The following is a 25399-nucleotide window of genomic DNA, read 5'->3' on the forward strand; positions in this document are numbered from 1 at the left end:
GTTAGCTGACTTAGCCGTTATTGTTCTAATCCTAGTGTGTTTAGCTGCCCAATGAAGCACGTACAAGCCTTCACCTTGGAGGGATACACCTAGATATTTGGGAGGAGGTGGATGTACCTAAATTGAAGAGAAAATGGTAAAATTCCATACTTGAAACTCGAAAGCAGTAATTTATTGTGTACAGTCAGCTCCAGAGTTACTGGCACCCCTCAAGAAAACAATCTTACAAAGTACCAACATAAATAATGATCAAATGTTCTTCGAAAATGTTTGGAGCAACTGCTTACCATTTATCTACAACACTTCCAAGGGTGTTGCTTTTTTAAGAACAATGTATTCTTCCAAAAACATATGTAGCAAAATAATTAGCATCCCCAAAGAATATTTGAAAGAAAAGTTGTGTCTTCGGTTCTTATTTTCACTCCTGTAGGAACTCTATTGCTGTCTATAAAGATGTCCTGTTACACTTTGATATAAATATGAGGTTGCATGTAAAATCCTTTTGTCCTTAAGGCCAGAGAGCTGTGGACATGGATTAGGCTCATTAAAAAATGAGCAATCCTTTGAAATGAGGGCTGTTTTGCTCCAAGTGGTCCAGGAACTCTTGCAAAAAAAATCAATGGTGTTAAGAATTCAATTAAATTCCTGGAGATTTTAAAATCCGTCTCTGTCGGAATGCTGACATTTGACCGTGGCCGGACCTTTCAGCAAGATAATGACCCCAAACACACATGAGAATCCAGACAAAAATGGTTGCTGGAACACAGAACCAACGTTTTGCGATGGCCCTCGCAAGATAAAACTGCTCACTTTGAAAAAACCCAAATTTGGTGTATCTACCTCAAAATGTGAAGGCACCTGAAGCGGAAATCAACGCAGACCTCAAAACTCCAGATGCTAGTCTCAAGATCTGAACCCCCACTGACAAGTTGTGGTGTGTTTACAATAAGGCAGTCCACAATCAAACAACACAACAATATCAAAGAACTGTACATGTTGCATGGAGGAGTGGTCCAGGATCCCTCAACAAATGTTCTCTAACCTTGTTAAGCATTTTGTTACAAAACACAGAGTAAAAATAAAAATACCAGCTTACTCATTTGTTTAAACCCCAAATATCACTCACTGTGGTTTATGTAGTATATTAATATAGGCTCAATTTCATGAAAGGTTCATGAAGAATTGTACAGTAGCTCATCGATCTGCTTCTTGATCTCATCTGTAAGTCAAATGATGTCTGTTTATCAATGACAACTCGTTGCTTTACATCATCAACTAATTTATTTATGAATATGGATAACAGAAGAGATATCCAGCACTCACACACCCCTCAAACCCACTCACACCCACTGTGTGACGTACACATACTCCACAGTCTTGTCCTTGCAACCATACAATATGACTATGAAGGTAAATGACATTTAAAATCAGTCTGAAAACAAAAGAAGATGGATTAGCCTGGGGATCTCCAATGTCTACTTTGGGCATCCCCAGCGAAAGCCAACTTTCCTTTCCATCAGCAGTTCAGTGCTTCTTTAAAAGTGGTTGCATCTCTCGAGTAAAACAAGGCAGTGGTTCCACCAGCAGTTCACACTAAATGTCAGGCTTACACCTGAACTAAAGAAACTAGAATACAGAATCCTCAAGACTGGCATGAAGATTCCTGGAAATATTAAGAGCTTCACTGAATGATGTTACTCAATAACTTCATAGTCTGTCATGAAACAATAATCAGTTCAGGAGAACATAGTACAGTTCAAATTGTTCAGAGATTGAATTTTTTCAGCCTTTAAACCTGGTTGTCTAAAGTATTTCTGACAAGAGCAACGTTAGGCACTTGGGCGGGACAACGTGGCAAGTGTCCTTCTGACCAATCAAAATTAGGCTAGACTTTTCAGCTGATGCGTCTTTCCACAGCTCTACTCACGCAAACCATAGACCTTTTAGTTGACCCGGACCGGCTACCAGTGGAACGACTGTTCTACTGTCCCAGCTGAGTGTGACTCTGTTTGGTGTGCAAGTTTTTTGGCTGGTCAACAAAAGCTCATGTTGCCTTTATGATCTAAAATCTCACACAAATTCTAATTCTGACCTCTGCCAGAAAATAAAAGCTTAACACACGGAAAAAGCCGGCAGCAGCAGGTCTGTATAGGTTGCAGTGGCTACAGCGTCCATCACTGTGCGCTGAATCGCCCACACAGTCCTGATTAAGGATATGAGTTTTCGCCATTCACTCAACTGGAAACACTGTTTATATTTTTTTTCCAAATCTAGGTTTCAGTAAATTATAATCAAGTCAAAAGTCTCTAAAATCACTAAGGTTTTTAATGTTTGCAGCCCTGTCATGTACTACTATTTGTAGAACACACTTTCCTGTCTGGTGCCAGAGACCCTCAAAAATGGCAGGAGTTGAAACTTCTGACTGATCATGATATGATCAGAACAACGTGTCCAAGTGGAAAATAACCTAAAGCTCTTTCCCCTTCAAGTGGTAAGTGGGAGGTTAGTAGCTGAAGGCTCTTTGCACAGTTAACATGAGGTTTAGTGGATTTTAGCCTTTAATGCAGTTTCTGGTCCTGTATTTTGTTGTTACTGGTAGTCAACTGAACTGACTGCGACTGATTGGCCACCTAGTGTCATAGCCACCAGTCACTGCAGAATCCAAGCCCAGAAACTGTATTCAAGGTCCTGATTTTTTAAAAAAGCTCTGAAATATGGAAGTGACTGCCGCTTTTATGTGTAAATCTCAGATCTCAGCAGCAAAAATGGAGGGTGCAAAGAAAGGAAAATATCTTTTACCCACTGTCATTTTTCTTCACCATAACTGGCCATTTACTTGTCTGGCACAGATGGATGGGTAATGTTGGTTAAATTACTCCCAATTTATTGATTAAATTATTGAAGAGTATTATTTGCATAGAATGCTTCTTTTAAGACATTTCCTTTAAAAACATCCTCCCATGTGTTGCCAAAGCATGGCTCCTTTGAAAAAGACAAAAATTCAGATCATATAATACGAGCAGACAGTTCAAAAGTCTAGGGCGAAATCCAGGAAGACTGCAGCATTTTCATATTGGACCAGAATGTGTTCTGTTCCTGATACGCCTCCCTACTGCCATCAGTAGTCATAGAGAGTCATATGTCCATATGTCCTTCTCTCAGTAGCTGTGCGGGCATCGCGTTTGTTGAACCTCAGCTAATGTGATCTCCTCCAGCGTGAAGGCCAGTCATTCTCCACCCACTGCTGGAGCAGCCTCAGTACATCAATGCGTTGGTAGAACTGGCAGAGCTGGGTGAGCTCCGTGACGGGTTTCTGGCTGTAGCGGAGCAGGAATTCCTGCGTGGGGCTGTTGTACGTGGAGCCGTGTGTCCGCTGCTCCAGCAGCGTTAGCTCGTCGTAGCTCATGCCCCAGCGGCTGGCAAAGTTCTTCCAGTTCTTGATAGTGCAGTGCGTCGGGTCCAGCTTCAGACGTAGAGAGTAGAGAAGGTCTTCGTCGTCCAGCAGGTCGCTGATTTTGGGCGGAGGAATGGAGCATAGGCACTTCTCGCAGGAGCTGGACAGGAGGTCTTTGGTGAAGTCTGAAGTGGAGATGAAACAAGGATGAAATGATTGATAGCATTTTTATCACTTGCGGCAGGGCTACCTCAAGACTAACTAGGTTAAATAACACGTACACCGATCAGGTGTAACATCATGACCACCTCCTTGTTTCTACACTCACTGTCCACTTTATCAGCTCCACTTACTCTATAGCTGCACTCTGTAGTTCTACAGTTACAGACTGTAGTCCATCTGTTTCTCTGATACTCTGTTACCCTGTTCTTCAGTGGTCAGGACCCCCATGGACCCTCACAGAGGTGGTGGATCATCCTCAGCACTACAGTAACACTGATGTATTGGTGGTATGTTAATGTGTGTTGTGCTGGTATGAGTGGATCAAACAGCAGTGCTGCAGTTTGTGTTGGTCATCCTCAGTGGTCACAGGACGCTGTAGGCTGGATATTTTTGCTTGGTGGACTAAAAACTCCAGCAGCACTGCTGTGTCTGATCCACTCAGACCAGTGCAACACTAACACACCACCACAGAGTATCAGAGAAACAGATGGACTACAGTCTGTAACTGTAGAACTACAAAGTGCAGCTATACAGTAAGTGGAGCTGATAAAATGGACAATGAGCGTAGAAACGAGGAGGTGGTCATCATGTTATGCCTGATTGGTGTACAGTCGGTGCAAAAGTTTGACGGCACAAATTTAAAGCTGCCAAGTTCAGTGCAAAATTCTATTTATTTGCTGAGATTAACATTTTTTTTGTTCTCCAATGTTTTCAATTCAGCAAATAAATGCAAAGTGTGTTCTGTAGTGGATGCTGACTTATCCTCAGTTAGAAAACCAACAAAGCATGAAATTTAGCCAGGAACATGGAACATGTTGGGCTGACAATACTGATGGTAAAATGTAGGGCTGTCATTGATTAATCAAGTAATCAGAGTTCAAATAAAAACTGAACTAAACTATAAAAAGCCATTTATAGCCTTGCAATGGATGTTTTACAAGCACTTCACTTAAAATAAAAACATACATGAATATTATGTGGAAACTTGCATGTAAATGAATGGGTCCTTCAGGTTTTGCTTTATACTGTGAAAGAATATTTTCATTATCATCAAACTACCAATTAATCATTGCTGATTCATCAATAGGCAAATGTGAATCTTTTTTATTACAAATCGTGTTTAATCAAGTAACTATGAAAGTTTTGCTGCATGAAAGAATGAATCATATGGTTTTTATGAGTATACAAGCTACATTAGCTACATCGCATACATTTACATACATAACTATAATATTCAGTGGTCTGCTAATTATTATCATCCTCAAATAGCAACTGACAAAGTAATCTTTTCATCAAAGACTTGTGAATCTAGTACACAGAAAAAAATCTGACCGCCCTTCATTTACTTAACTTCCAGTAAGAACGGCCATCAAGAACAAATCAATAATTTCCAGCCCACAGCTCTGATGAGATTAGATACAAGGCATTTCACTCATATAAAGGGGGGCAAAGTGAAAAGACAAGAAGCCAAAGCAATTTTCCAGAAATGATTTAAAATGCGACTACTAACAACCGCACAGACCACCAAAACTGCCCCCATCAGATAAACAGCACTTGCTTTTATCTTTGAGAGAGAGGTGAAAATGAAGCTGCTTCAGATCTGGAAAAAAAATCCTTCCACCGTGAAAAGCTGATAAAATGACGGAAATTTGCAAATCAAACTAAAAAGCTGCTGGTTATGGCCACTCCAGAGCCCAGACCTCAACGTCACTGAATGTGTTTGGGATCACTTGAATGACATGAAGCACAAATTGCACCCAACTTCTAAGACTGAAATTCATAGGTGTGGAAAAATCTCCCTGCAGATTTCTTTGAAAAACTGAAAAGTGAGACTCCTGGAAAAAAATGGAAGCTGTAATAAAGGCAAATTGGACACACTAAATACTGAAAAATGTATATTATTATAATAATATAATAAAACATATTTAGCTGTTGAGGCTTCTGTGTAATTGCCTGTGGTTGTTTTATGTGTATGTGGCGCTGATGCTGAAAAATGAGTAAGCTGTATTTATGGCCATTTTGCAAATTAAATAAATGAAGGCTGACTTTTGCACAATACTGTAATATACAACCCCATTTACAAAAAAGTTGGCATGCTTTGCAAAATGTAAATAAAAACAAAATGCAATGAGGTGCAAATTGTTTAAACCCTATATTTAATTGAAGACAGTACAAAGACAACAAATTGGGATGGGGCAAGAAAAGGCTGTTAAAATTGTATAATGCTAAAAACACACCTGGTCATTGATTGGCAACAGGTCAGTAAAAATGACTGGGCGCAAAAATGCATCTCAGACAGGCCGAGTCTTTCAAAAGTAAAGATGAGGAGGGGTCACCACTCTGTGGAAGACTGCACAATCAAATAGTGCAACAATTCAAGAAAAACGTTTCTCAACATAAAATAGCAAAGAGCTTTTGCTTTTCATCATCTACGGTACTTAATAACATAAAGAGATCTGGAGAAATCTCTGTATGCAAGGGACAAAGCTAAAAACTAGTACTTGCTGGCTGTGATCTTTGGGCCCTCAGACGGCACTGCATTAAAAACAGACATGATTCTGTAGTGGAAATCACTGCATGGGCTCAGAAACACTTCTGACAGGCACTGTCTGTGAAAACAGTTCATCACTGCATCCACAAGTGAAAGTTAAAACTCCTAAATGCAAGGAAGAAACTGTACATAAGCAGGATCTAGAGATGCTGCCACCTTCTCTGGGCCTGAGCTCATTCAAGATGGACTGAGGGGAAGTGGAAAGGTGTCCTGTGGTCCAATGAATCAACATTTGAAAGTCTTTTTGGAAATCATGGACGCTGTATCCTCTGGGCTAAAGACCACTCAGCTTATCAGTGCACAGTTCAAAAGCCAGTATTCATGTTGTTTTAGGGGTGCATTACTGAACATGGCATGGGTGATGTGCTCATCTGTGAAGGCACCATTAATGCTGAACGATATATATATGTTTTGGCAACATGTGCTGCCATCCAGACGACGTCTTTTTCAGGGAAGGCCTTGATTATTTCAACGAGACAATGTAAAACCACATTCTGCATGTATTACAACAGCATTGCTGCGTCTTAAAAGAGTCCAAGTGCTAATCTCACCTGCCTGTAGTCCTGACCTGTCACCACTAGAAACATTTGGTGCATTATGAAAAATATGACAAAGGAGACCCTGAGCTGAAAGTCTGTACCAAACAGGAATGGGAAAACATTATACTTTCAAAACTACAGCAGTTGGCCTCCTCAGTTCCCAAACACTCACAAAGAGGTGAAACACAGTGGTACATGCCCCAGTCCCAACTTTATTCCCAAATTCAAAATGGGCATAAAAATAAACAAATAAATAAATACAATTTCTCCATTTTAAAATTTGATATGTTGTCTTTATAATATGTTCCTTTAAAAATATGGTTTACATGATTTGCATACCATTGCATTCTATTTTTATTTACATTCTATTTACACAGCATCCCAACTTTTTTGGAAATGGGGTTGTAATATATATAATAAGAGTTTAAGATGAATGTTACATGTACCTGGAGTAATGGATCCTGGACAGATAAATTCACTTGCATCATTTTCAACTGGCTGGTAAACAAACAGAAAATGTTAGTTTCATATGTTGTCAAACATCACAAGGAAAAAAAGATAATAATTAATATATATAAATGTATATATTATATACGTTCTATGATGCCACAATGCTACATACATGATTACACTGTAAATTTCTATTTAATTACTAAGAATTTGACAGATGCACCAACACACAAATCTGTCCCCCCACCTTCACATGTCAAAAGGAAAAGGTTTGAAGGAAATTACTAACAAGAGAGAGGCCACCTACACATGCAGATACTCTCACACACCCACTTGTGAGAAATAACATCCACCGATTGTGGTTTTGGCATGTCTAAGTATAAACTTCCTGCAGGAAATTAGTGTGTGACGTACGATCAAGCAAGTCATGTGAGGGTGAGCGGCTCAAAGCGTAACAAGAATGCAAATAATTTGTTAAATTGGTCAGGACTGTAAGCCATCGTCTTAAACGAGAACTGAACAACTGAAGTTGACCCCTTCAACTACTACAATGACTTCTGAATAGCAGCTGTGCGACTACCAGCTGGTTCTGCAGCCTGTCAATGTGCGAAGAATGTGCCAGTAGCTTTGGACAAATATGCCAGATCTAATGAAAAAGGTTGATCGTGCTGACATATCGTCGCTGTCCAAAGAAAAACAAGTATCTCCAAAATAGTAACTTTAAAGGAGAGGGCAAAAACCTTGCTAATTTTCAATAGAAGTTAATGGAAAGAGATTTTATTCTAAGCAGTTCTGGAGCATTTCTATTTGTCCAATCGTCATGAAATTTTCTCACAATGTAAAGGGCAGCTGCTGAGCTTAAATGATGCAGAAAAGTAAAAATGGCAAAAAATGGAGAAAAAATAGCAAAAGATTTTTTCATTGGGCAGCGACGATATCCGTGTGTATAAAGTATGTGTGTTATCAATGACAGCTGAAGCCTGGAACCCAATTTTTAGTACTGCACAATGTACTGAAAGTTCAATGTTTTCCTAACACTACAACATGGTAAATGACTCAGTACTTTGACTTTTAATACTTTCAATTCATTTAAATAGGCCAACACTGTGCTGATATTATATTCTGTCTATAGGCAGATCAAACTGCACATGCTAATGTGACTTGGATGGGCATAGATGTGCTCATTAGCTCATTAAAACATACAGCTGAATAGTCGTATCAAGTATCATATCGCTGTTGACGGAAGAAAACCTTCTATCTCCACTTTTGACGTTTTTCAGTTTTTGACATAACTTGAAAGTACCTGTTACCCTTTACATTGAGTGTAAATTTCATGATGAACGGACTAAAAGAAACGACCCAAAATGACTTGGAAATAAATCTGGTTCCATTGACTTACATTAAAAGTAAAGTAGGTTTTATCCTTCTCCTGTAAAGTTACTATTTTGGAGATACAAGGTTTTCTTCCGACAAAAGCGTTATGTTATAAATGCTGGGCTAAATTCAGTGTGAATTGGAGGCCACTTGAGTGTTTAGGTAGTGTTTAATTAGGGTATTAGTGAGAACTAATTAATCTACAAAGCACTTCTACATCTGATAAAGCCTGATGCATTTATAAGATCATTGTAAAGCTGTATTGTGATGCAGTTAGCATTCTTTGCCCTTGGCATACTGGACATGGACATGCACCATTTTTTGAAGAACAGTATTTGAATATCCTAAAGTGAAACCATATTATATTATTATAGCATATTATATTATAACAATGTGTTTTTTGTTTATGCACCAAAGATCTGGAACACGCTACCAATAAACATCTGCAAGGCTCCTTCTGTCAGTGTTTTTAAAAAACAACTACATACATAAAAAAGCATTTAAATATTTTCAGTGTTTCCTTTGTTTTTACAGGAATATTACTATTGCTTTTATTTTCTTATTAGTTGCATGTTTATTGCATTTGTTTTTCTTTTTATTTAAACTTTTATCTGGTTATTTTTAATGGTAATTATTAAAACATCTTTTCCCTGCTACTTATTATTTGATTATCGTTTTGCCTCTTCTTCCTCATTTTACGCACTTTGAGCTGCATTTTTATCGCGCGAAAGGTGCTGTATAAATAAATAAACAATGCTTCATAAACATACATTGTATTGTTCATGCGAAACAGCGCTCAAACGATGCATTTTTGCATAAAAGCAGTTGATATTTCAGGAAATTCATGGACTTTTTTATTGAATAATTTCTGCCTACGAGAGTCAACGTCCCTTACTGACTCACTGACTGAGTGACTGACCACGAGTATTGAAACACATGTGCACAAGTGCACCATTAAATGTTGCCCTTATGTCCTCGCATTGCTATCAATATAGAACTAACTAATAATGGTAGAAAGCAGAAATGCATTCATTGCTCTTAAAACAACGATGGCCTAATAACACGTGAAATAAAGCAGTGTTGAGCACTTCTACTCAAGCTCAAGCTTCGCATTACTGCAGCGGGAGCTCTTCCTTTATCTTGCTGTATAAACAGCTTTGTTTATCCAACTTAACTGGTCGAGGTGCGGATACAGTCATCGAGCACTAGAAGATGACCGATACGTGCACCAGAATATAAGCTGGAGTAATATTTCAATGTTTTAATTGCTACTTTCAGATTGATCAATTCGTAAGTTACTACGTAACTTGGAAGCTACAATGTGCGCAGCTACACAAGGAGCTGTTTTTGCTCTTATTTTTACACTCACCTTTTTTATTATTCAAGAGAAAATACATTTTGCTTGACTCCACACGGTTCTGACTTTGTAAAAAGTGGAAAGTTAACGTCAGCTGGCTCCGAAGCTGATATGGTAGTGCCATTAGTATGTATTCTAGCAGCCACAGAAGTTCTTTTTGCTCTTATTTTTACAATCTCAAGCACAAATGCTTGCAAATATAAAATTTTACTTGACTCTGCATGTGATTCCGAGTAACAGCAGACAATCTAGTGGAAAATCTAACAGATACCAGCTACTAACAGGTTGTTATTAAGATTGAGCTGAAGAACTAAATCAGCCTTCATGAATTCATTCACGACCTATCAGTAAACAAAGCATAGTACCTTGAATCTCACTGCTATCATAAGAACTGTACTGTTTATATAAGGCAACCTGATTTACTTGAACAGTCACTGAAAGCTGTACATATTCTGATTAATGTTATACACAGAGACGCTAAAGTCAAGCTACATGCTTAAAAAAGAAGGTTCTTCAAAGGTTCTTTAGTAAAGGCAATGATTCTTTTAAGAACCATGAGTTGCATATAGAACATTTCATGCCTAAATGGCTCTTTGCATGGTGAAATGGTTCTTCAGATTGATGGAAATGTGACATTTTAGAACCTATTTAGAACCTTTTTGAAAATGGTTCTAAATAGCACCGAAAAGGGTTAGAAGCATAACATCCTAACAACAGTGGAGCCCTTTTGGTTGCTACACAGAACCCTAAAACACACTGTCCATCGATCTGAAGAGCCAGTTCACCATGCAAAGAACCTTTTAAGCATGAAATGAACAGAACCAGTGCTTTTACTAAAGAATCCCTGAGAAAACGTCTTTTTAAGAGCGTAGTTGATGTTATATTTTTCAGTAAGCGTAACTTTGCAATGTGAAAGTTATAAAAATTGTTCAACACATCAAAATATATCCTGTTTCTTAGACGAGACGAATGTCTTGCGGCTAATGGCCATCCTGTATATGCAGGCTTATAGTGTTGTTAGTCAAGAACAAACACCATCATCATAGCCATCACTCTATTTCTGAAAAGCCACACACATTCCTAGGGTGTACCCCCATTAGCCCCAGTGGTTATGCTCTGGAACTTGGCCTAGGTGGGCACTAAAACAAGATATTCCTTTTAATTTTAATTTCAATGACTCAGAAAACCCTGACTCAAAAGAATATGTGGCAGGATGAGTTTGAAAGGAGGCGGCCTGAAGAATAAGTGTTTAATAAAAGATTCATTAGGTTTGATAAAGTTAATGTTTGTATATTGCTGCTGTCGGAAGAAAACCTCGTATCTCCAAGAAAGTAACTTCACAGGAGAAGGAGTAAACCTACTTTACTTTCGATGTAAACCTTATATCTCCATTTTTGTCACTTTTCAGATTTTGACATGGTTTGAAAATGCATGTTGTCCTTTATATTGGGTGTAAATTTCATGATGAATGGAATAAAAGAAACGACCCAAAATGACTTGGAAAAAATTCTGGTTCCACTGACTTTCATTAAACATAAAGTATGTTTTTTTCCTTCTCCTGTAAAGTCACCGTTTTGGAGATACAAGGTTTTCTCCCGAATGCAAATGCAAATGCAGCGGTATAATCTCACTGTAATCACAATGTTCTAAATCTGCACCTATCGTGCAGTGGTTGGTACAGCGTACTCCATTTAGAGTCTTTCAGTGGGTTAGCTCTTGTTTTAGAAGGTCTCACCTGCTGTATTCGATCCATGGGAGGTGTGAGGTATCCAGGGGGCACCGAACTGAGCTGCAGAGTCACGTTATCTGTGTTAACAAGATCAAAGAATTACATCATGCACAAAGAAAAAAAACCAAAAAACCAAAAAAAACACAGCCTTCATGGATATGTGCGTTGGCTCATAGTTCCATTGTGGGCGCACCAGATCTGATTGACAGATAATTTGCAATTAAGCTGCCAACCTTGTCCAGGAAATGCAGTAAACAAGACATTTGCTGGGCCTTTATTTCTGTAATCGTTTTCACATGGTATTTGGTGTTTACAGCTCAGAGAATGGCTGATCGGGGTTTTATCACACATGGGAGGCGCCTTAAGAATAAGTGTTTAATAAAAAGATACACTTTATTAAAAAGATACACAATATTAATGTTTGTATATTGCTGCTGTCGGAAGAAAACCTCATATCTCCAAGAAAGAAACTTTACAGGAGTTTTGATGTATTTGAAGTCAATGGAACCAGATTTTTTTCCAAGCCATTTTGGGTCGTTTTGTTTGGTCTATTCATCATGAAATTTACACACAACATAAAGAACAACAACCATTTTCAAATTATGCCAAGAACTGAAAAATGACAAAAAGGCAGATACGAGGTTTTCTTCCGACAGCAGCGATATCCATGTCCATGTATATTCTTTAAGTTCAGAGCAGCGTTAAAACCAAACAACCAGTTCACTTAATTTAGTTTTCAGTCAGAATTGCCATTGAGAACAAATTACTCAAGAGAAACACAGAAAATTGCACAAGCCTCGATCATTGAGTTAGTTTTTTTTGTCTTTACAACAGCTTTCCAGAGACTTGCTTTCAGTTTCAGTCAAAGGGATATTATTCCGCATCTCCGAAAGTTCAGTCTTAGAAGTTGGTTGCCTTTTCTGTTTCACAGTCCAAGCAATCCCAAGCTAATTCAGTGATGTTGAGGACATGTTCTGGACTCTGGGATGGTCAGTCCTCTAGTTTAGTTCTTTTATGCGCCTTTCTTTTTCTCTTCTTGACCGCTACACGTCCTTTCAGACCCACAGCGCTGAGTGGTCTTCTCACAGTGGAAGGCTGGACAGAAACAACTGTGGATGTTTTCAGATCTGAAGCAGCTTGATTTTCTCCTCTCTCAGAGATGAAAGCTTGAAGTGCTGTTTATCTGATGGGTGGTCTCTCAGGTCTAGCAGTTTTCAATTTCCTCTTAATTGAGCAAGTGGATTATCTTGTATCGGATCTCCTCAGATATACACACTAACTTGTATTCAGTGGCTGGAAGTTAAATAAGCGACCGGTCTCTGACTTTTGCAAGGTACTGACTAGTGTACGGGAGAGCAAAGTGAAAGAAAGCATCCAATACCTTGTGGATCAGTGACTTGAACAGGGTAGTTTGACTTCAGAGACTAAGAGAAAGAAAGAAAAAAAAAGCAAACCGTCACACCTTCATTTATCATACAAAGACGTTACACAAAGAGCACGCACACACAGAGCTACCTGACACTAAGACAATATTTCTTTTATCCCTCTTTTTCTCCAAGTAGAGACATATTTGAACAGATAAGAAGCTTGAAATGCACTGAGGGGGAAAAAAAACTCTTTCAGACTGTGTGGGCTAATGAGTTGAGGACAAGCTGAAACACATCTACTGACAGAGCATCTCCGTTCCAAAGCACCGTCGGCATGCACAAAGAAAACCCTGTGCCTCCATTTTCTATTAAATCATCCAGACTTTTTTATAAACAGGCCTACATAAACTGAAAATGCCTCTATAAGTGCTTTAAAGCTCGTGCAGCTAAGAAAAGCAAAGCCAAGAAGCATTTAGCCAAACTTTAAAGTTCAATACGATCTTGTTCAGTCATCCTTGCTTCAGATAAGGAGGACGGTCAAATGCAGATTTAATCAAAGTGTTTAGTAGCTGTGCAGGCTAAGGATGGGGCTTACTAGCTGTGCAGGCTTGGCCTGCTTTCAAATTACATAGCATTCCCACAACTATGTCATCGTTTCTGCTTCGTAACCACTGCGTTTTGTTAGTGATAGCAAACAGCTTACCATATCTGTAATGAAGCTGCTGGGATCAGTGTCCTCAACCGGTTCAGAGGTGATTCTCCCTGTTAAAAACACAGCACTTGTGAACACAGCGGCAGTGACACCTAAAAAAAAAAAAAACCACAACGCAAAACAGGAACTGGCCGCGGCATCATGTGTTTCGCTTTAACTCGTCTATCCTGTCATGCAACATCCATTTCCAGGACCTATAGTACAGCTGAAGTGGGAAAGTCGGGGGTTTTCTAGCACAAGTTCGTGGTATTCTTTTTCTCTTCTTTCTGGATGATGTCTGCCCGATGAAAGTGACCAGTTAGCACCCGCTGTCTGAAAACCCACTTACACTTCGTCTTTCCATGTTTTTTTTTTATTATTATTTTTATATTGGGATTATAAACGGGGATCATCCGCATTAAAAATGCAGGTGTAAATGAACCTGAGACGCATCTAAAGCAGAATGAGGCCTTCCGGAGGTGGTTCACATGCATTGTATTTTGGTTATATGAATGTGTTTGTCTCTCCAAGCCACACTTAACTACTAAATCCACCCCCCACAACACATTACGTCTATGACCGCGATGACTAAAACAACCTTCTTGTGAAGATATACTGTGAATCAGGTTGTCATGGTTTTAAGGAAATTAATGATATGCAAAATTGTGATTTTCAAGGAACCAACTTTCACATAGCACAGGACAAAAAAAAAACAGAAATGAGGAACTGGTAGAAGGAGCCGTGGCCAGAAATGTATATCATGGTGCAACTAACATTTCTGACGGTCTCTGTATATATCAGTACATATCCAGTATTCCAACGGTTGGAAAAAAAGTCATGTGTATCCAAAACTTTACAGGAGAAGGAAAAAAGTTTTCAGAATTTATGGAAACTAATATATCAAGATTTTTCCTAAGTAATGAATTTTTATTAGTCGGTTCTTCGTGAAATTTTTACACACTGCAAAGGGTGACTGGACTTTTTAAATCATGCAAAAAAAAAGAAAGAAAAGAAAAAGAAAAACCGTACAAAAACAGAGATGTGAGGTTTTTCGCTTGGCCGCAACGACATAAGCTCCCAGGACAAAATAAGAGTCAACTTCCGTGTTTAAGGTGGTGACTAATTTTTGTCTGAGGAACTCCGGTCCCTGTTCGTCAGTTTCGTCTTCCGGCCTCAATTCTGACGAGAATTTCCTGTAGACTTGGATTTCTGCCAGTGCTGGAAGACCCGTAGGAACCTGTACGCTTTGATACACCTGCAAATTCAGCTATCTCCTTCACACTGTGGCCTTCCTTGACACGCCCAAATGCGATCACCCCTTTTTGCCAACCATTACCATCTGCTTTGCAACCCCTTTTCCATACATCCAGCGAGACATTCAGTGCACCGTACCACCTCTTCTCAATCTATGAATCCCGTCGCACACCTCGCAGGCATTTATAGCCCAATCATCCTCGTCTGCAAGAGCCTGAAGTTACTACCACCTAAAACACACGGGGTGACCTTTTGTCCGGGGAGCTTATATTTGATATGAAGTATGTGAATATATATATATATATATATATATATATATATATATATATATATATATATATATATATATATATATATATATATATATTTTTTTTTTTATAAACTGTTTTAAATGCTTAAGTAATATTTCTAATCCAAGATTAAAAAAGTAAGAAAAATGCAAAAAAGTAAAAAAAGAACATAACAATATAAAGACGAATGTACGCCACAGACACATAATCACACAGCAGCTGCTCTGAGCCAAACACAATTGATGCTAAATGTTGTTTTATATCCGTGTCCCTTATGCTGCTGCCTATGACCGACTGACATTGCTGGAATTTGGTAAACATTGTGCCACTCACACTATCTGTAGATGTAGATTAAGTCACAGATTCTCGGCTTGTAAAGGACAGGGCCCTGAAACCTCTGCTTCATCTGATGCAGCTGACTGAGATAGGCATGTGAGAAGAAACAAAATTGTGGTTAGCGGGAAAAAACCTAACCCAAGAGACAGGCCCTGGCTTTCATCCCCAACTTCGTCCAGCAAAACGAGCTTTTAACAAAGAGAACTCGATGTATGTCTCAGCTAATAGCCTGCATAGTGCTGTGGACCAAATCACAGTCAGGAGAGAATGAATGAGGCCTTGAATAGGACGAATCGCAGCGAGGGTGAGGTCTCAGAACAAGTGATGAAGTTACTGGAAGTTCTGTTTTGTAAGTAGTACACACTGCACCATACAAACTCTAACCGCCGCATCGCTTGGCCAAAAATATCGTTTTCCTTTCGACTGAGGTGTTGCTTTCGATCGAAGCCTACTGCTGACTTTACAGTGCCAACCAATCGTGGTCTGAAGGTAAGCATAAGCTTTCTCAAGTGACACTTGAACCCCTTTTTCAACTGTGTTGGACAAAAGCCCTGAATGACCAGAGCTGGATAACCCAGAGCTTTAGTGACTCAAGCAGTGTAGCGGGGCAGCTGATCATGTTACGGCATCTATAAGCAAATTGCTGTATTTGACCTGCGCTGCTGTGCAGTTTAGTCAGCTGTTCCACTTGAGAGCTTGCAAGTTGGTCATGTTAAAGAATAACTATGCCCCACTCAGCTACCCCACCCCTGGCTCAACTTGGAAAAATGCTGAAGAAATGGGAGGTGCACACTGGGAGGGGCACTGCAGTGATCTACGGTTTGGAGGTGGGGCTGCAAGGGAAACTGGGTGAGCTGAGTTTTTATAGCTAATGTGCATTAGCTACCAGAAAATATGGAGAGTAACGGAATCAAACGGCACTTTTGCAACTTCAGGGTCTTACAAGGTTGAAGATTTTTCTCCACTGCCACCCCCATCTTCGAAGAGGGAAGGTGTTTCTGATCAGGCAGCGCGTCTTGAGCCTTAACAGTATAAGCCACTGACGCAAGCCACCAAAGAGTTAACACAGTGCCAAAAAATGATTAACAGTGAAAGGCAGAGGCGGTAGAGCATTCCCTAAAACTACAACAGCTGGCTTCTAATTATCTGTTCAGCAAGTCCATATTCAATATAACCCCCTTCCTGGGTTCTTAAAGGCACTGACTGTCATCCAGGGTTTGTCCCCAAATCCTTAATCTCTGCAAGCCGTTCATGACACTCAGCAGCAGCTTTATGGAGACCTGCAAGAATCCTCCCATCAGGTTACCTAATCTTACACTGAACACTATCGATAAATCTGCTAATCATAACAACTGTGTGAGGTGGTGCAGGGGGTATTCAGCTCAGCTTGTATTTACGGTTATCTCCTCGCTCTGAGCTCCTATGCTTTCATATTTACGAGCGCAGCATGAGTAGGCCGCCAACAGGGGGCGGGAACGTTTGTTGACTGATACTGCACACTGTGACACGCCATCATGCATTGGTACGAAGACACGTCATCCGCACCTTGAACCAGAGGGGCACAGCAGAGGTAGAACTGACCACGGTAGAAATGATATATTCACAGTTTGGAAATGTGTGTTCATATTTCAGTCTCAGCGTGCAGTCACTCTTCTAGCTGATGGCCAACAATCATTATGGGCCGCACCAGTCAGACTGACCCTGATCTGCTCAATTTCACAGCGGCGGGCGCCCACAGTAGAACATTTTTCGACGCTGCAGTCAGATATTTAACATGTCGCTAAAATCTAACTTGGATCTAACGGTCACTTGGTAATTCTGCACTATCAATCTTGTCAAGCATTTTTGCTTAGTGATAACGATCAATACCCACAACTTTCAGTAGCCACCACTGTAAAGTGCCATTGCACTTCAAACAATTTCCAATTTAAGTAGGTGCAAGCTTCCTCCAATGCACGTGAACTCCACCACAGTATTTTTCCAAACCCTCCACCACTATCATGTTTTCTCATTGCATCCGAATCAAGTTACAAACATTTCTCATAGAGCATAGTAACAGTTTGAGTTCTGATACTGTAACTGTTTTCCATATTGCTTTCTGGAGAAGATGCTCTACAATGAATCACAATGACCATATGGAGAAATGATGTAAATGTGACTGTACCCATAACTGGAAGACGTGAAAGCGAGCAGGCCGAGCCGTTGCAGCTGAACCTTGGCACAACAGTCAGTGATGCTGTGAGCACACTAATATCCTGATTGAAGCTGTCCATTTAGGGTAAAAGCTGGTAAATGTCTCACCACTTCACCATGTGATTATTTTCAACCAACTGAAAAGGTCGTCTTTATGAGGAGAAATGGTCACAGGAAGTCCACCTACAGCTCTTTTGCTGGCTCTGAGAGTAATCTATTCCACTTCACTTCCCGCCAGACAGTGTCATAGTTCTGAACGCTGTCTTTGCTGTTGTCTTACGTTTAGGGCCATCAGAATTGAATACTTTTATGGTGCTGACTAGGCCTGTCACTATTATTATAACACTGCCTGACAGCACTTGTTCGGACTGACTGCAATTATGTTTCACAGTTGTTAGCTTTCATAAGCACATGTTTACACCACAAATAAAAGAATGTGTATAGGGTACATCCATTGGGTCGGGGCAAAAGCCTTTATTGAGACACAGTATGGATTTAGCAAAAAGTTTAAAGAGCGGTGGCGGTAATGTTTCTTTATTTGATATTTATAACACCTTTAGAGGGCGGCAGTGAGTAACATTTATTTATTTTATGTTTGTTAATAACACCTTTATATGACAGCGGTGAGTAATGTTTGTTTATTTGATGTTTGTTAATAACACCTTTACAGGACAGCGATGAGTAATGTTTGTTTATTTGATGTTTGTTAATAACACCTTTACAGGACAGCAGTGAGTAATGTCTGTTTATCTGATGTTTGTTAATAACACCTTTACAGGACAGCAGTGAGTAATGTTTGTTTATTTGATGTTTGTTAATAACACCTTTACAGGACAGCGGTGAGTAATGTTTGTTTATTTGATGTTTGTTAATAACACCTTTACAGGACAGCGATGACTAATGTTTGTTTATTTGATGTTTGTTAATAACACCTTTACAGGACAGCGGTGAGTAATGTTTGTTTATTTGAGGTTTGTTAATAACACCTTTACAGGACAGCGGTGAGTAATGTTTGTTTATTTGATGTTTGTTAATAACACCTTTACAGGACAACGGTGAGTAATGTTTGTTTATTTGATGTTTGTTAATAACACCTTTACAGGACAGCGATGACTAATGTTTGTTTATTTGATGTTTGTTAATAACACCTTTACAGGACAGCGATGACTAATGTTTGTTTATTTGATGTTTCTTAATAACACCTTTACAGGACAGCGGTGAGTAATGTTTGTTTATTTGATGTTTGTTAATGACACCTTTACAGGACAGCGGTGAGTAATGTTTGTTTATTTGATGTTTGTTAATAACACCTTTACAGGACAGCGATGACTAATGTTTGTTTATTTGATGTTTGTTAATAACACCTTTACAAGACAGCGATGACTAATGTTTGTTTATTTGATGTTTCTTAATAACACCTTTACAGGACAGCGGTGAGTAATGTCTGTTTATTTGATGTTTGTTAATAACGCCTTTACAGGACAGCGATGACTAATGTTTGTTTATTTGATGTTTGTTAATAACACCTTTACAGGACAGCAATGACTAATGTTTGTTTTTTTGATGTTTCTTAATAACACCTTTACAGGACAGCGGTGAGTAATGTTTGTTTATTTGATGTTTGTTAATAACACCTTTACAGGACAGCGGTGAGTAATGTTTGTTTATTTGATGTTTGTTAATAACACCTTTACAGGACAGCGGTGAGCAATGTTTGTTTTTTTGATGTTTGTTAATAACACCTTTACAGGACAGCGATGACTAATGTTTGTTTATTTGATGTTTGTTAATAACACCTTTACAGGACAGCGATGACTAATGTTTGTTTTTTTGATGTTTCTTAATAACACCTTTACAGGACAGCGATGACTAATGTTTGTTTATTTGATGTTTGTTAATAACACCTTTACAGGACAGCGGTGAGTAATGTTTGTTTATTTGATGTTTGTTAATGACACCTTTACAGGACAGCAGTGAGTAATGTTTGTTTATTTGATGTTTGTTAATAACACCTTTACAGGACAGCGGTGAGTAATGTTTGTTTATTTGATGTTTGTTAATAACACCTTTACAGGACAGCGGTGAGCAATGTTTGTTTTTTTGATGTTTGTTAATAACACCTTTACAGGACAGCGATGACTAATGTTTGTTTATTTGATGTTTGTTAATAACACCTTTACAGGACAGCGATGACTAATGTTTGTTTATTTGATGTTTGTTAATAACACCTTTACAGGACAGCGGTGAGTAATGTTTGTTTATTTGATGTTTGTTAATAACACCTTTACAGGACAGCGATGACTAATGTTTGTTTATTTGATGTTTGTTAATAACACCTTTACAGGACAGCGGTGAGTAATGTTTGTTTATTTGATGTTTGTTAATAACACCTTTACAGGACAGCGATGACTAATGTTTGTTTATTTGATGCTTGTTAATAACACCTTTACAGGACAGCAGTGAGTAATGTTTGTTTATTTGATGTTTGTTAATAACACCTTTACAGGACAGCGGTGAGTAATGTTTGTTTATTTGATGTTTGTTAATAACACCTTTACAGGACAGCGATGACTAATGTTTGTTTTTTTTATGTTTCTTAATAACACCTTTACAGGATAGCGGTGAGTAATGTTTGTTTATTTGATGTTTGTTAATAACACCTTTACAGGACAGCGGTGAGTAATGTTTGTTTATTTCATGTTTGTTAATAACACCTTTACAGGACAGCGGTGAGCAATGTTTGTTTTATTGATGTTTGTTAATAACACCTTTACAGGACAGCGATGACTAATGTTTGTTTATTTGATGTTTGTTAACAACACCTTTACAGGACAGCGATGACTAATGTTTGTTTATTTGATGTTTGTTAATAACACCTTTACAGGACAGCGGTGAGTAATGTTTGTTTATTTGATGTTTGTTAATAACACCTTTACAGGACAGCGGTGAGTAATGTCTGTTTATTTGATGTTTGTTAATAACACTTTTAGTGCACAGCGGTGAGTAACATATTTATTCATTTGATGTTTGTTAATAACACCTTTATAGAGCAAAAGCCAGACTTGTCTGTTTATTTTGTATTTGTTTATAACACCTTATACGACAGCAGGGAGTGATGTTTGTTTATTTTATGTTTGTTAACCGCAAGGTCGCCGGTTCGATCCCCAGAGCCGACAGTACATGCCTGAGGTGTCCTTGAGCGAGAAACCTAACCCACAAATGCTCCCCGGGCGCCGTGGACAGGGCTGCCCACCACTCCGGGCAAGCGTGCTCACTGCCCCCTAGTGTATGTGCTCATGTATATGTGGTGTTTCACTTCACTGATGGGTTAAATGTGGAGGTGAAATTTCCCTCTTGTGGTACTAATAAGGGGTTAATTAATCTTTTTAAAGCCACGCCGACTTCTAGTTTGTTACTGAAAAGAGGATATCAAAAAGATATTGTTCAAGAATCAGAACAAAGGTCAAGATATTGTCTTGGTAACGGTACCAATAATGCCATTTTTGAATGATAAGGCCAATTCATTGCATATCCAGATCACATTTGCTTACTTAATGTCAGAATTACTTGACTGACAGTAACAAATCTTTTTCAGTATCTATTAACCCCTTAAAATCTTAAGCTTATTCCACACCAAAGCTTATTATTCAGTAACTACAGGCACTTCAATGCAAACTAGTCAAGCTTTTCTTAGGTTATAGAAGTGTGTAATAATACTCTGTGCCCACCGGTGGGTCCTGGGTGTTTAAAGGTTTTTTTCTTACTGCTGCTGTCCTGCAGTGACCTGGAAAATGAACTGAGACACTATTAAACGCAAGAACAGTACTGTTTCCAAACCAACACACCAAAAAAAAAAAAAAACTGAAAAATCGCCCAAGTCATAAATTCCACGACGTGAAGGCTCTGAGTGTGTGTGGCACAAAGCATTTGAAAGTGCTTCCCTGAAAGTGTTCTCAATTGTTCCTAAATCGGAGCGTCATGGTGTGATGAGAAATGGTCTGCGGTCAGACCTGTAAGCCTGTGTTTCTCATACCCTGAGAAATAAAGATCTAGAAAGCAAAATAAAACCTCGAGGGTACCTGCAGCCTAAACCACTGAAACAGGAAAGAGACAGTGAAAGACTCAGGATGTACGTTCAGAAGAAATTTGGCAAAACAGGTCAGGTACATTCAGCTGGACTGAACCATCGCAGCCTTTTCTGAAGAAGTGGGAGCACCTAGTTTTCTAAAGAAAGGCCTTAGTGCAGTGATAGGTCTGATCTCCTACGCATCAGCATGTAGACTCAGCTCGTCATTGTTTCTGCTTAGCAAAGGGAATGCGGAGAGCGTGTTGCTGCTTGCCCTGGATGAACTTGAAGAGATGAAATATAAACCACATCATAATATATGGCTGCAGGGCTGCCCTTCCACTCAGATTAGGCCCACTTTTCTTCCCTGGCCACCCGTATACATCCATTTAGAGCTCAGAGAAAAAAGTAACACCCCAATATAAATGGTCTAAAACACGTCTTTGTCCTAAAACACGCAAAAATGAATGCAAAAACTTGTGTTACCCAAAAAAATAAAGCATTCTTTGGCTGCCTGTTGTGCTTCTCCAGACACAATTCATTCTTACTTTGGTTTTGTGATACTAATGCAGGTAAGACATTCAGGTCTGCCCAAAAATGGGCAGTTTCTTGGGCATGGCCTGGTTGTGGTCAGTTTCTTGGACCTGGCCTGGTTGTTGAATAAACAGCAATGGCAACAGAGTTTCACCACTAATCTGGACACGGGGAAGCAGCCCAAACAGGCCGTGTCGTTAGTTTTGCCCAACATAAAGAAGGAATCTCTTTTTTTACTTATGATCTATAACCATTTATGACTCAGATGTGTCTACCCATAAGTAGACGTGAAGGGAAGGACACCAGACGGTGAAGAGCACAAGGGGAAAGACAAAAAAACCCTACCAGCTCCAAAACCACATCCTACAACAAAACCGCCAGGTAAGGGCTCGGCCTCAGCTGCTGAGCCTACATTCACCCGAACCCTCCAACAAGACAAAATTCCAACGATTTTTCAGCATTTCCATTCAGAGCGATGTGAAATGGTGCATTCTTAGAGTGGAGGTGATGGGAACCAGGGGTCAGCCTGTCTACAACACATATATAGTCATTTTAATTCACGAACCAAAACCACCAGTGAACCTAGACGAGTCTTCTGAGTTATACATGTAGTTTTTATGATGATAAAATAGTGGTAAATCTGAAAAAATGAAACCGTTTTTGAACCACTTTTGAAAATTCTGCATAATTACATGGATGAGATGTAAATAAAGTCATTCAGAGTGGTTTGGTGTGAAACGCCCCGTTATAGAAACAGAGACAGAACTGTTCACAGTGGTGGTGGTAGGAACCAGACGTCTTTAAAAGCTCCCTTACAGAAAGTTACAGTATAAAACGGTTATATAGATGTTATGTGATAGCTTTGTGATAAAGTTTTGTCTTAAAATGCATTTTAACACATTGACTTTAATCCATTCGTGGTGGTGATGCAAAATAGTTCTCAAAAAACCCATTTTTTCCAAATTTACAACTATTTAACCACCATCCACATTGCATATAGAAGCCCAGAAGACACGCGTAAGGTTCACTGGTGGTTCTGGATGGTAAATAAAATGGCCTTACTTGTGTTGTATACATGGTGACCCATAGTTACTATCACCACCACTTTCTTTACAATGAATCATATCACACCAACCCACTCTGAATGACATCCCAACCACTGAATTATGCAGAATTAAAAAAAAAAACAAGGGTGGATTTCCCCCTTTAAGGTGTTCTACAGGAAACTCTGGTGTCTAATGGTCAACATTAAGCCAATTGGTTGGGAAGCAGGTTCTAATCACTATGAATGGATTCACAAAGTATGTCAGAATATTGTCAATATCGTCAATATTCAGAGACATTAGGCAGCCCTTTAATGCAACAACCTTCAGTGGGGGAGCTTTTAGAGGCATTAATCTCACCCAAAGTCTGGTTCCTACCACCACAAGCCTAAAGATACTGCCTCAAGTTTATCTAGAACAACATTTCAAACCACCAATGACTGTTTACATCTTGAAGCAGGTTCTAATCACTATGAATCGAATAAAAATGTCAAAAAACGTCGTTAAACAATATTCAGAGTCATTAGGCAGCCCTTTAATGCAATAACCTTCCGTGAGGCAGCTTTTAGAGGCATTAGCCTCACCCAAAGTCTGGTTCCTACCACCACAACCCTAAAAATACTGCCTCAAGTTTATCTAGAACAACATCTCAAACCACCAATGACTGTTTACACCCTCACCGCTTAAACACACGTACTAGACTTAGAAATGTTGGAAATCGCTAGAATTCCCGTTTTAGAGCCAAACACAAAGGCGAGAACACCCCAAAACTATCGCTTTATCAGGGAAGCGGGTCAAGGAGCAGGAAAAGGTGTGATTTGGACTGAAAACAGGCTAAAGGTTACTCACCAAACGGCTCGTCGAGCGCCTTCAGACTGGCCATGTTCGCCATTAGCGTGTCGAGCATAGGCTGCGCGCGAGAGGCGACCGTTACAAGAGTGAAGCGCGAGCGTCGCTATAGCAGCAGAAGCTAACACACACGTACACGCACACACACACACAAACAAGGTGTCTAACCTTCACAGCGCACCTGATCCTCTCCTGCCTTTCTCCATTTCACCCCTCTCTAAAATAACCTCAACTGTCGGTGAGCTCCGCGGTTCGGCTGCCCTCCTCTCCCTCAGGCGGCTAAAGTGGCTCCTGAGAAGCCGCGTTAGCTACACCCCCTCGGAGCCGGGGACGCCTTCACGTTACCTCACACGTTAGAAAAAGAAAATTCCGCTCAGGGAGGACTTCAGCCGGATACCACTCTTTTCCTCTTCATTCGTAGAACCTCAAGAAGAAGTAGAAGAGAGAGAGAGAGAGAGAGAGAGAGAGCAGCCGTTGAAAAAGGGGAAGTTTTTTCTCCTCAGCTTTGTTGTCGAGTGTTAATCCAGTAGACTCAGTAGGTCTACCAGAGCTGGACGAAGTACACAAACCATGTACTGGAGTTGAAGTCCAGACCCCCAAGGTAAATATTACTCCAGTAAAAGTAGAAGTTCCTCCCTTTAGACCTCCATTTGAGTAAAAGTACTAAAGTATTTCCCTTCAAATGTACTTAAGTATAAAGTAAAAGTACTAAAAGAGTAATTCTGGCTCTGATCTGGTCCTGTTATCATTTTTATAACCAGACTGGCTTCATGACCTCATTTCAGGTGAAAGTCCTCCAGCGTCTCTCTTGGTAAACCAGTCTTTTAATAGAATGTCATTAATTAGTGACGCTGACGTCTATTAAAATGATCAGAAGCACAAAACACTGAAGGTAAACAGTTTCCATCAGGGAGAACCGAGTGGCTCTGAAATCACTTTTTACACACAAGCAAAGTTTCAGTTTCAGATTTATTTACAACTTAGTTCCAAGTTTAAGTTGAATAAAAACTGGCTTTAAACTCAGGATCACAGATGAGCTCCTTTACTATGTTGATCTGTAGGCGTCTGTTCATAAACATAAACCAGCCCAAACTAATTTACTATAAAATGAAATGGTGTTTGTAGAAATTCAGAAAAAAGCCGCGTCAGTCTCGACTGCA

At 39.4% G+C, this 25399-nt stretch overlaps 1 protein-coding gene across 4 annotated transcripts; it reads right to left on the minus strand.

Moving 5' to 3' along the window:
- Positions 1–147: 147 nt before the first annotated feature.
- edaradd (EDAR-associated death domain) lies at positions 148–24647 on the minus strand. 4 transcript variants are annotated; one of them, XM_017702560.2, is made up of 6 exons: positions 24585–24647; positions 13687–13745; positions 12998–13040; positions 11623–11693; positions 7153–7204; positions 148–3579 (listed from the first exon to the last, which is right to left on the minus strand). In XM_017702560.2, exons 2-6 carry the CDS (start codon positions 13687–13689, stop codon positions 3197–3199), a joined length of 552 nt encoding a protein of 183 aa, XP_017558049.1. In that variant the 5' UTR covers positions 13690–13745; positions 24585–24647; the 3' UTR covers positions 148–3196. The 4 variants fall into 4 exon arrangements, with proteins under 4 accessions (XP_017558049.1, XP_017558048.1, XP_017558047.1 ...); XM_017702559.2 differs by lacking the exon at positions 24585–24647 and adding an exon at positions 24408–24578; XM_017702558.2 differs by lacking the exon at positions 24585–24647 and adding an exon at positions 24240–24578.
- Between the last annotated feature and the right edge of the window lie 752 nt (positions 24648–25399).

This window comes from Pygocentrus nattereri, chromosome 10 (genome assembly GCF_015220715.1).
Source record: "Pygocentrus nattereri isolate fPygNat1 chromosome 10, fPygNat1.pri, whole genome shotgun sequence".
Taxonomy (NCBI): domain Eukaryota; kingdom Metazoa; phylum Chordata; class Actinopteri; order Characiformes; family Serrasalmidae; genus Pygocentrus; species Pygocentrus nattereri.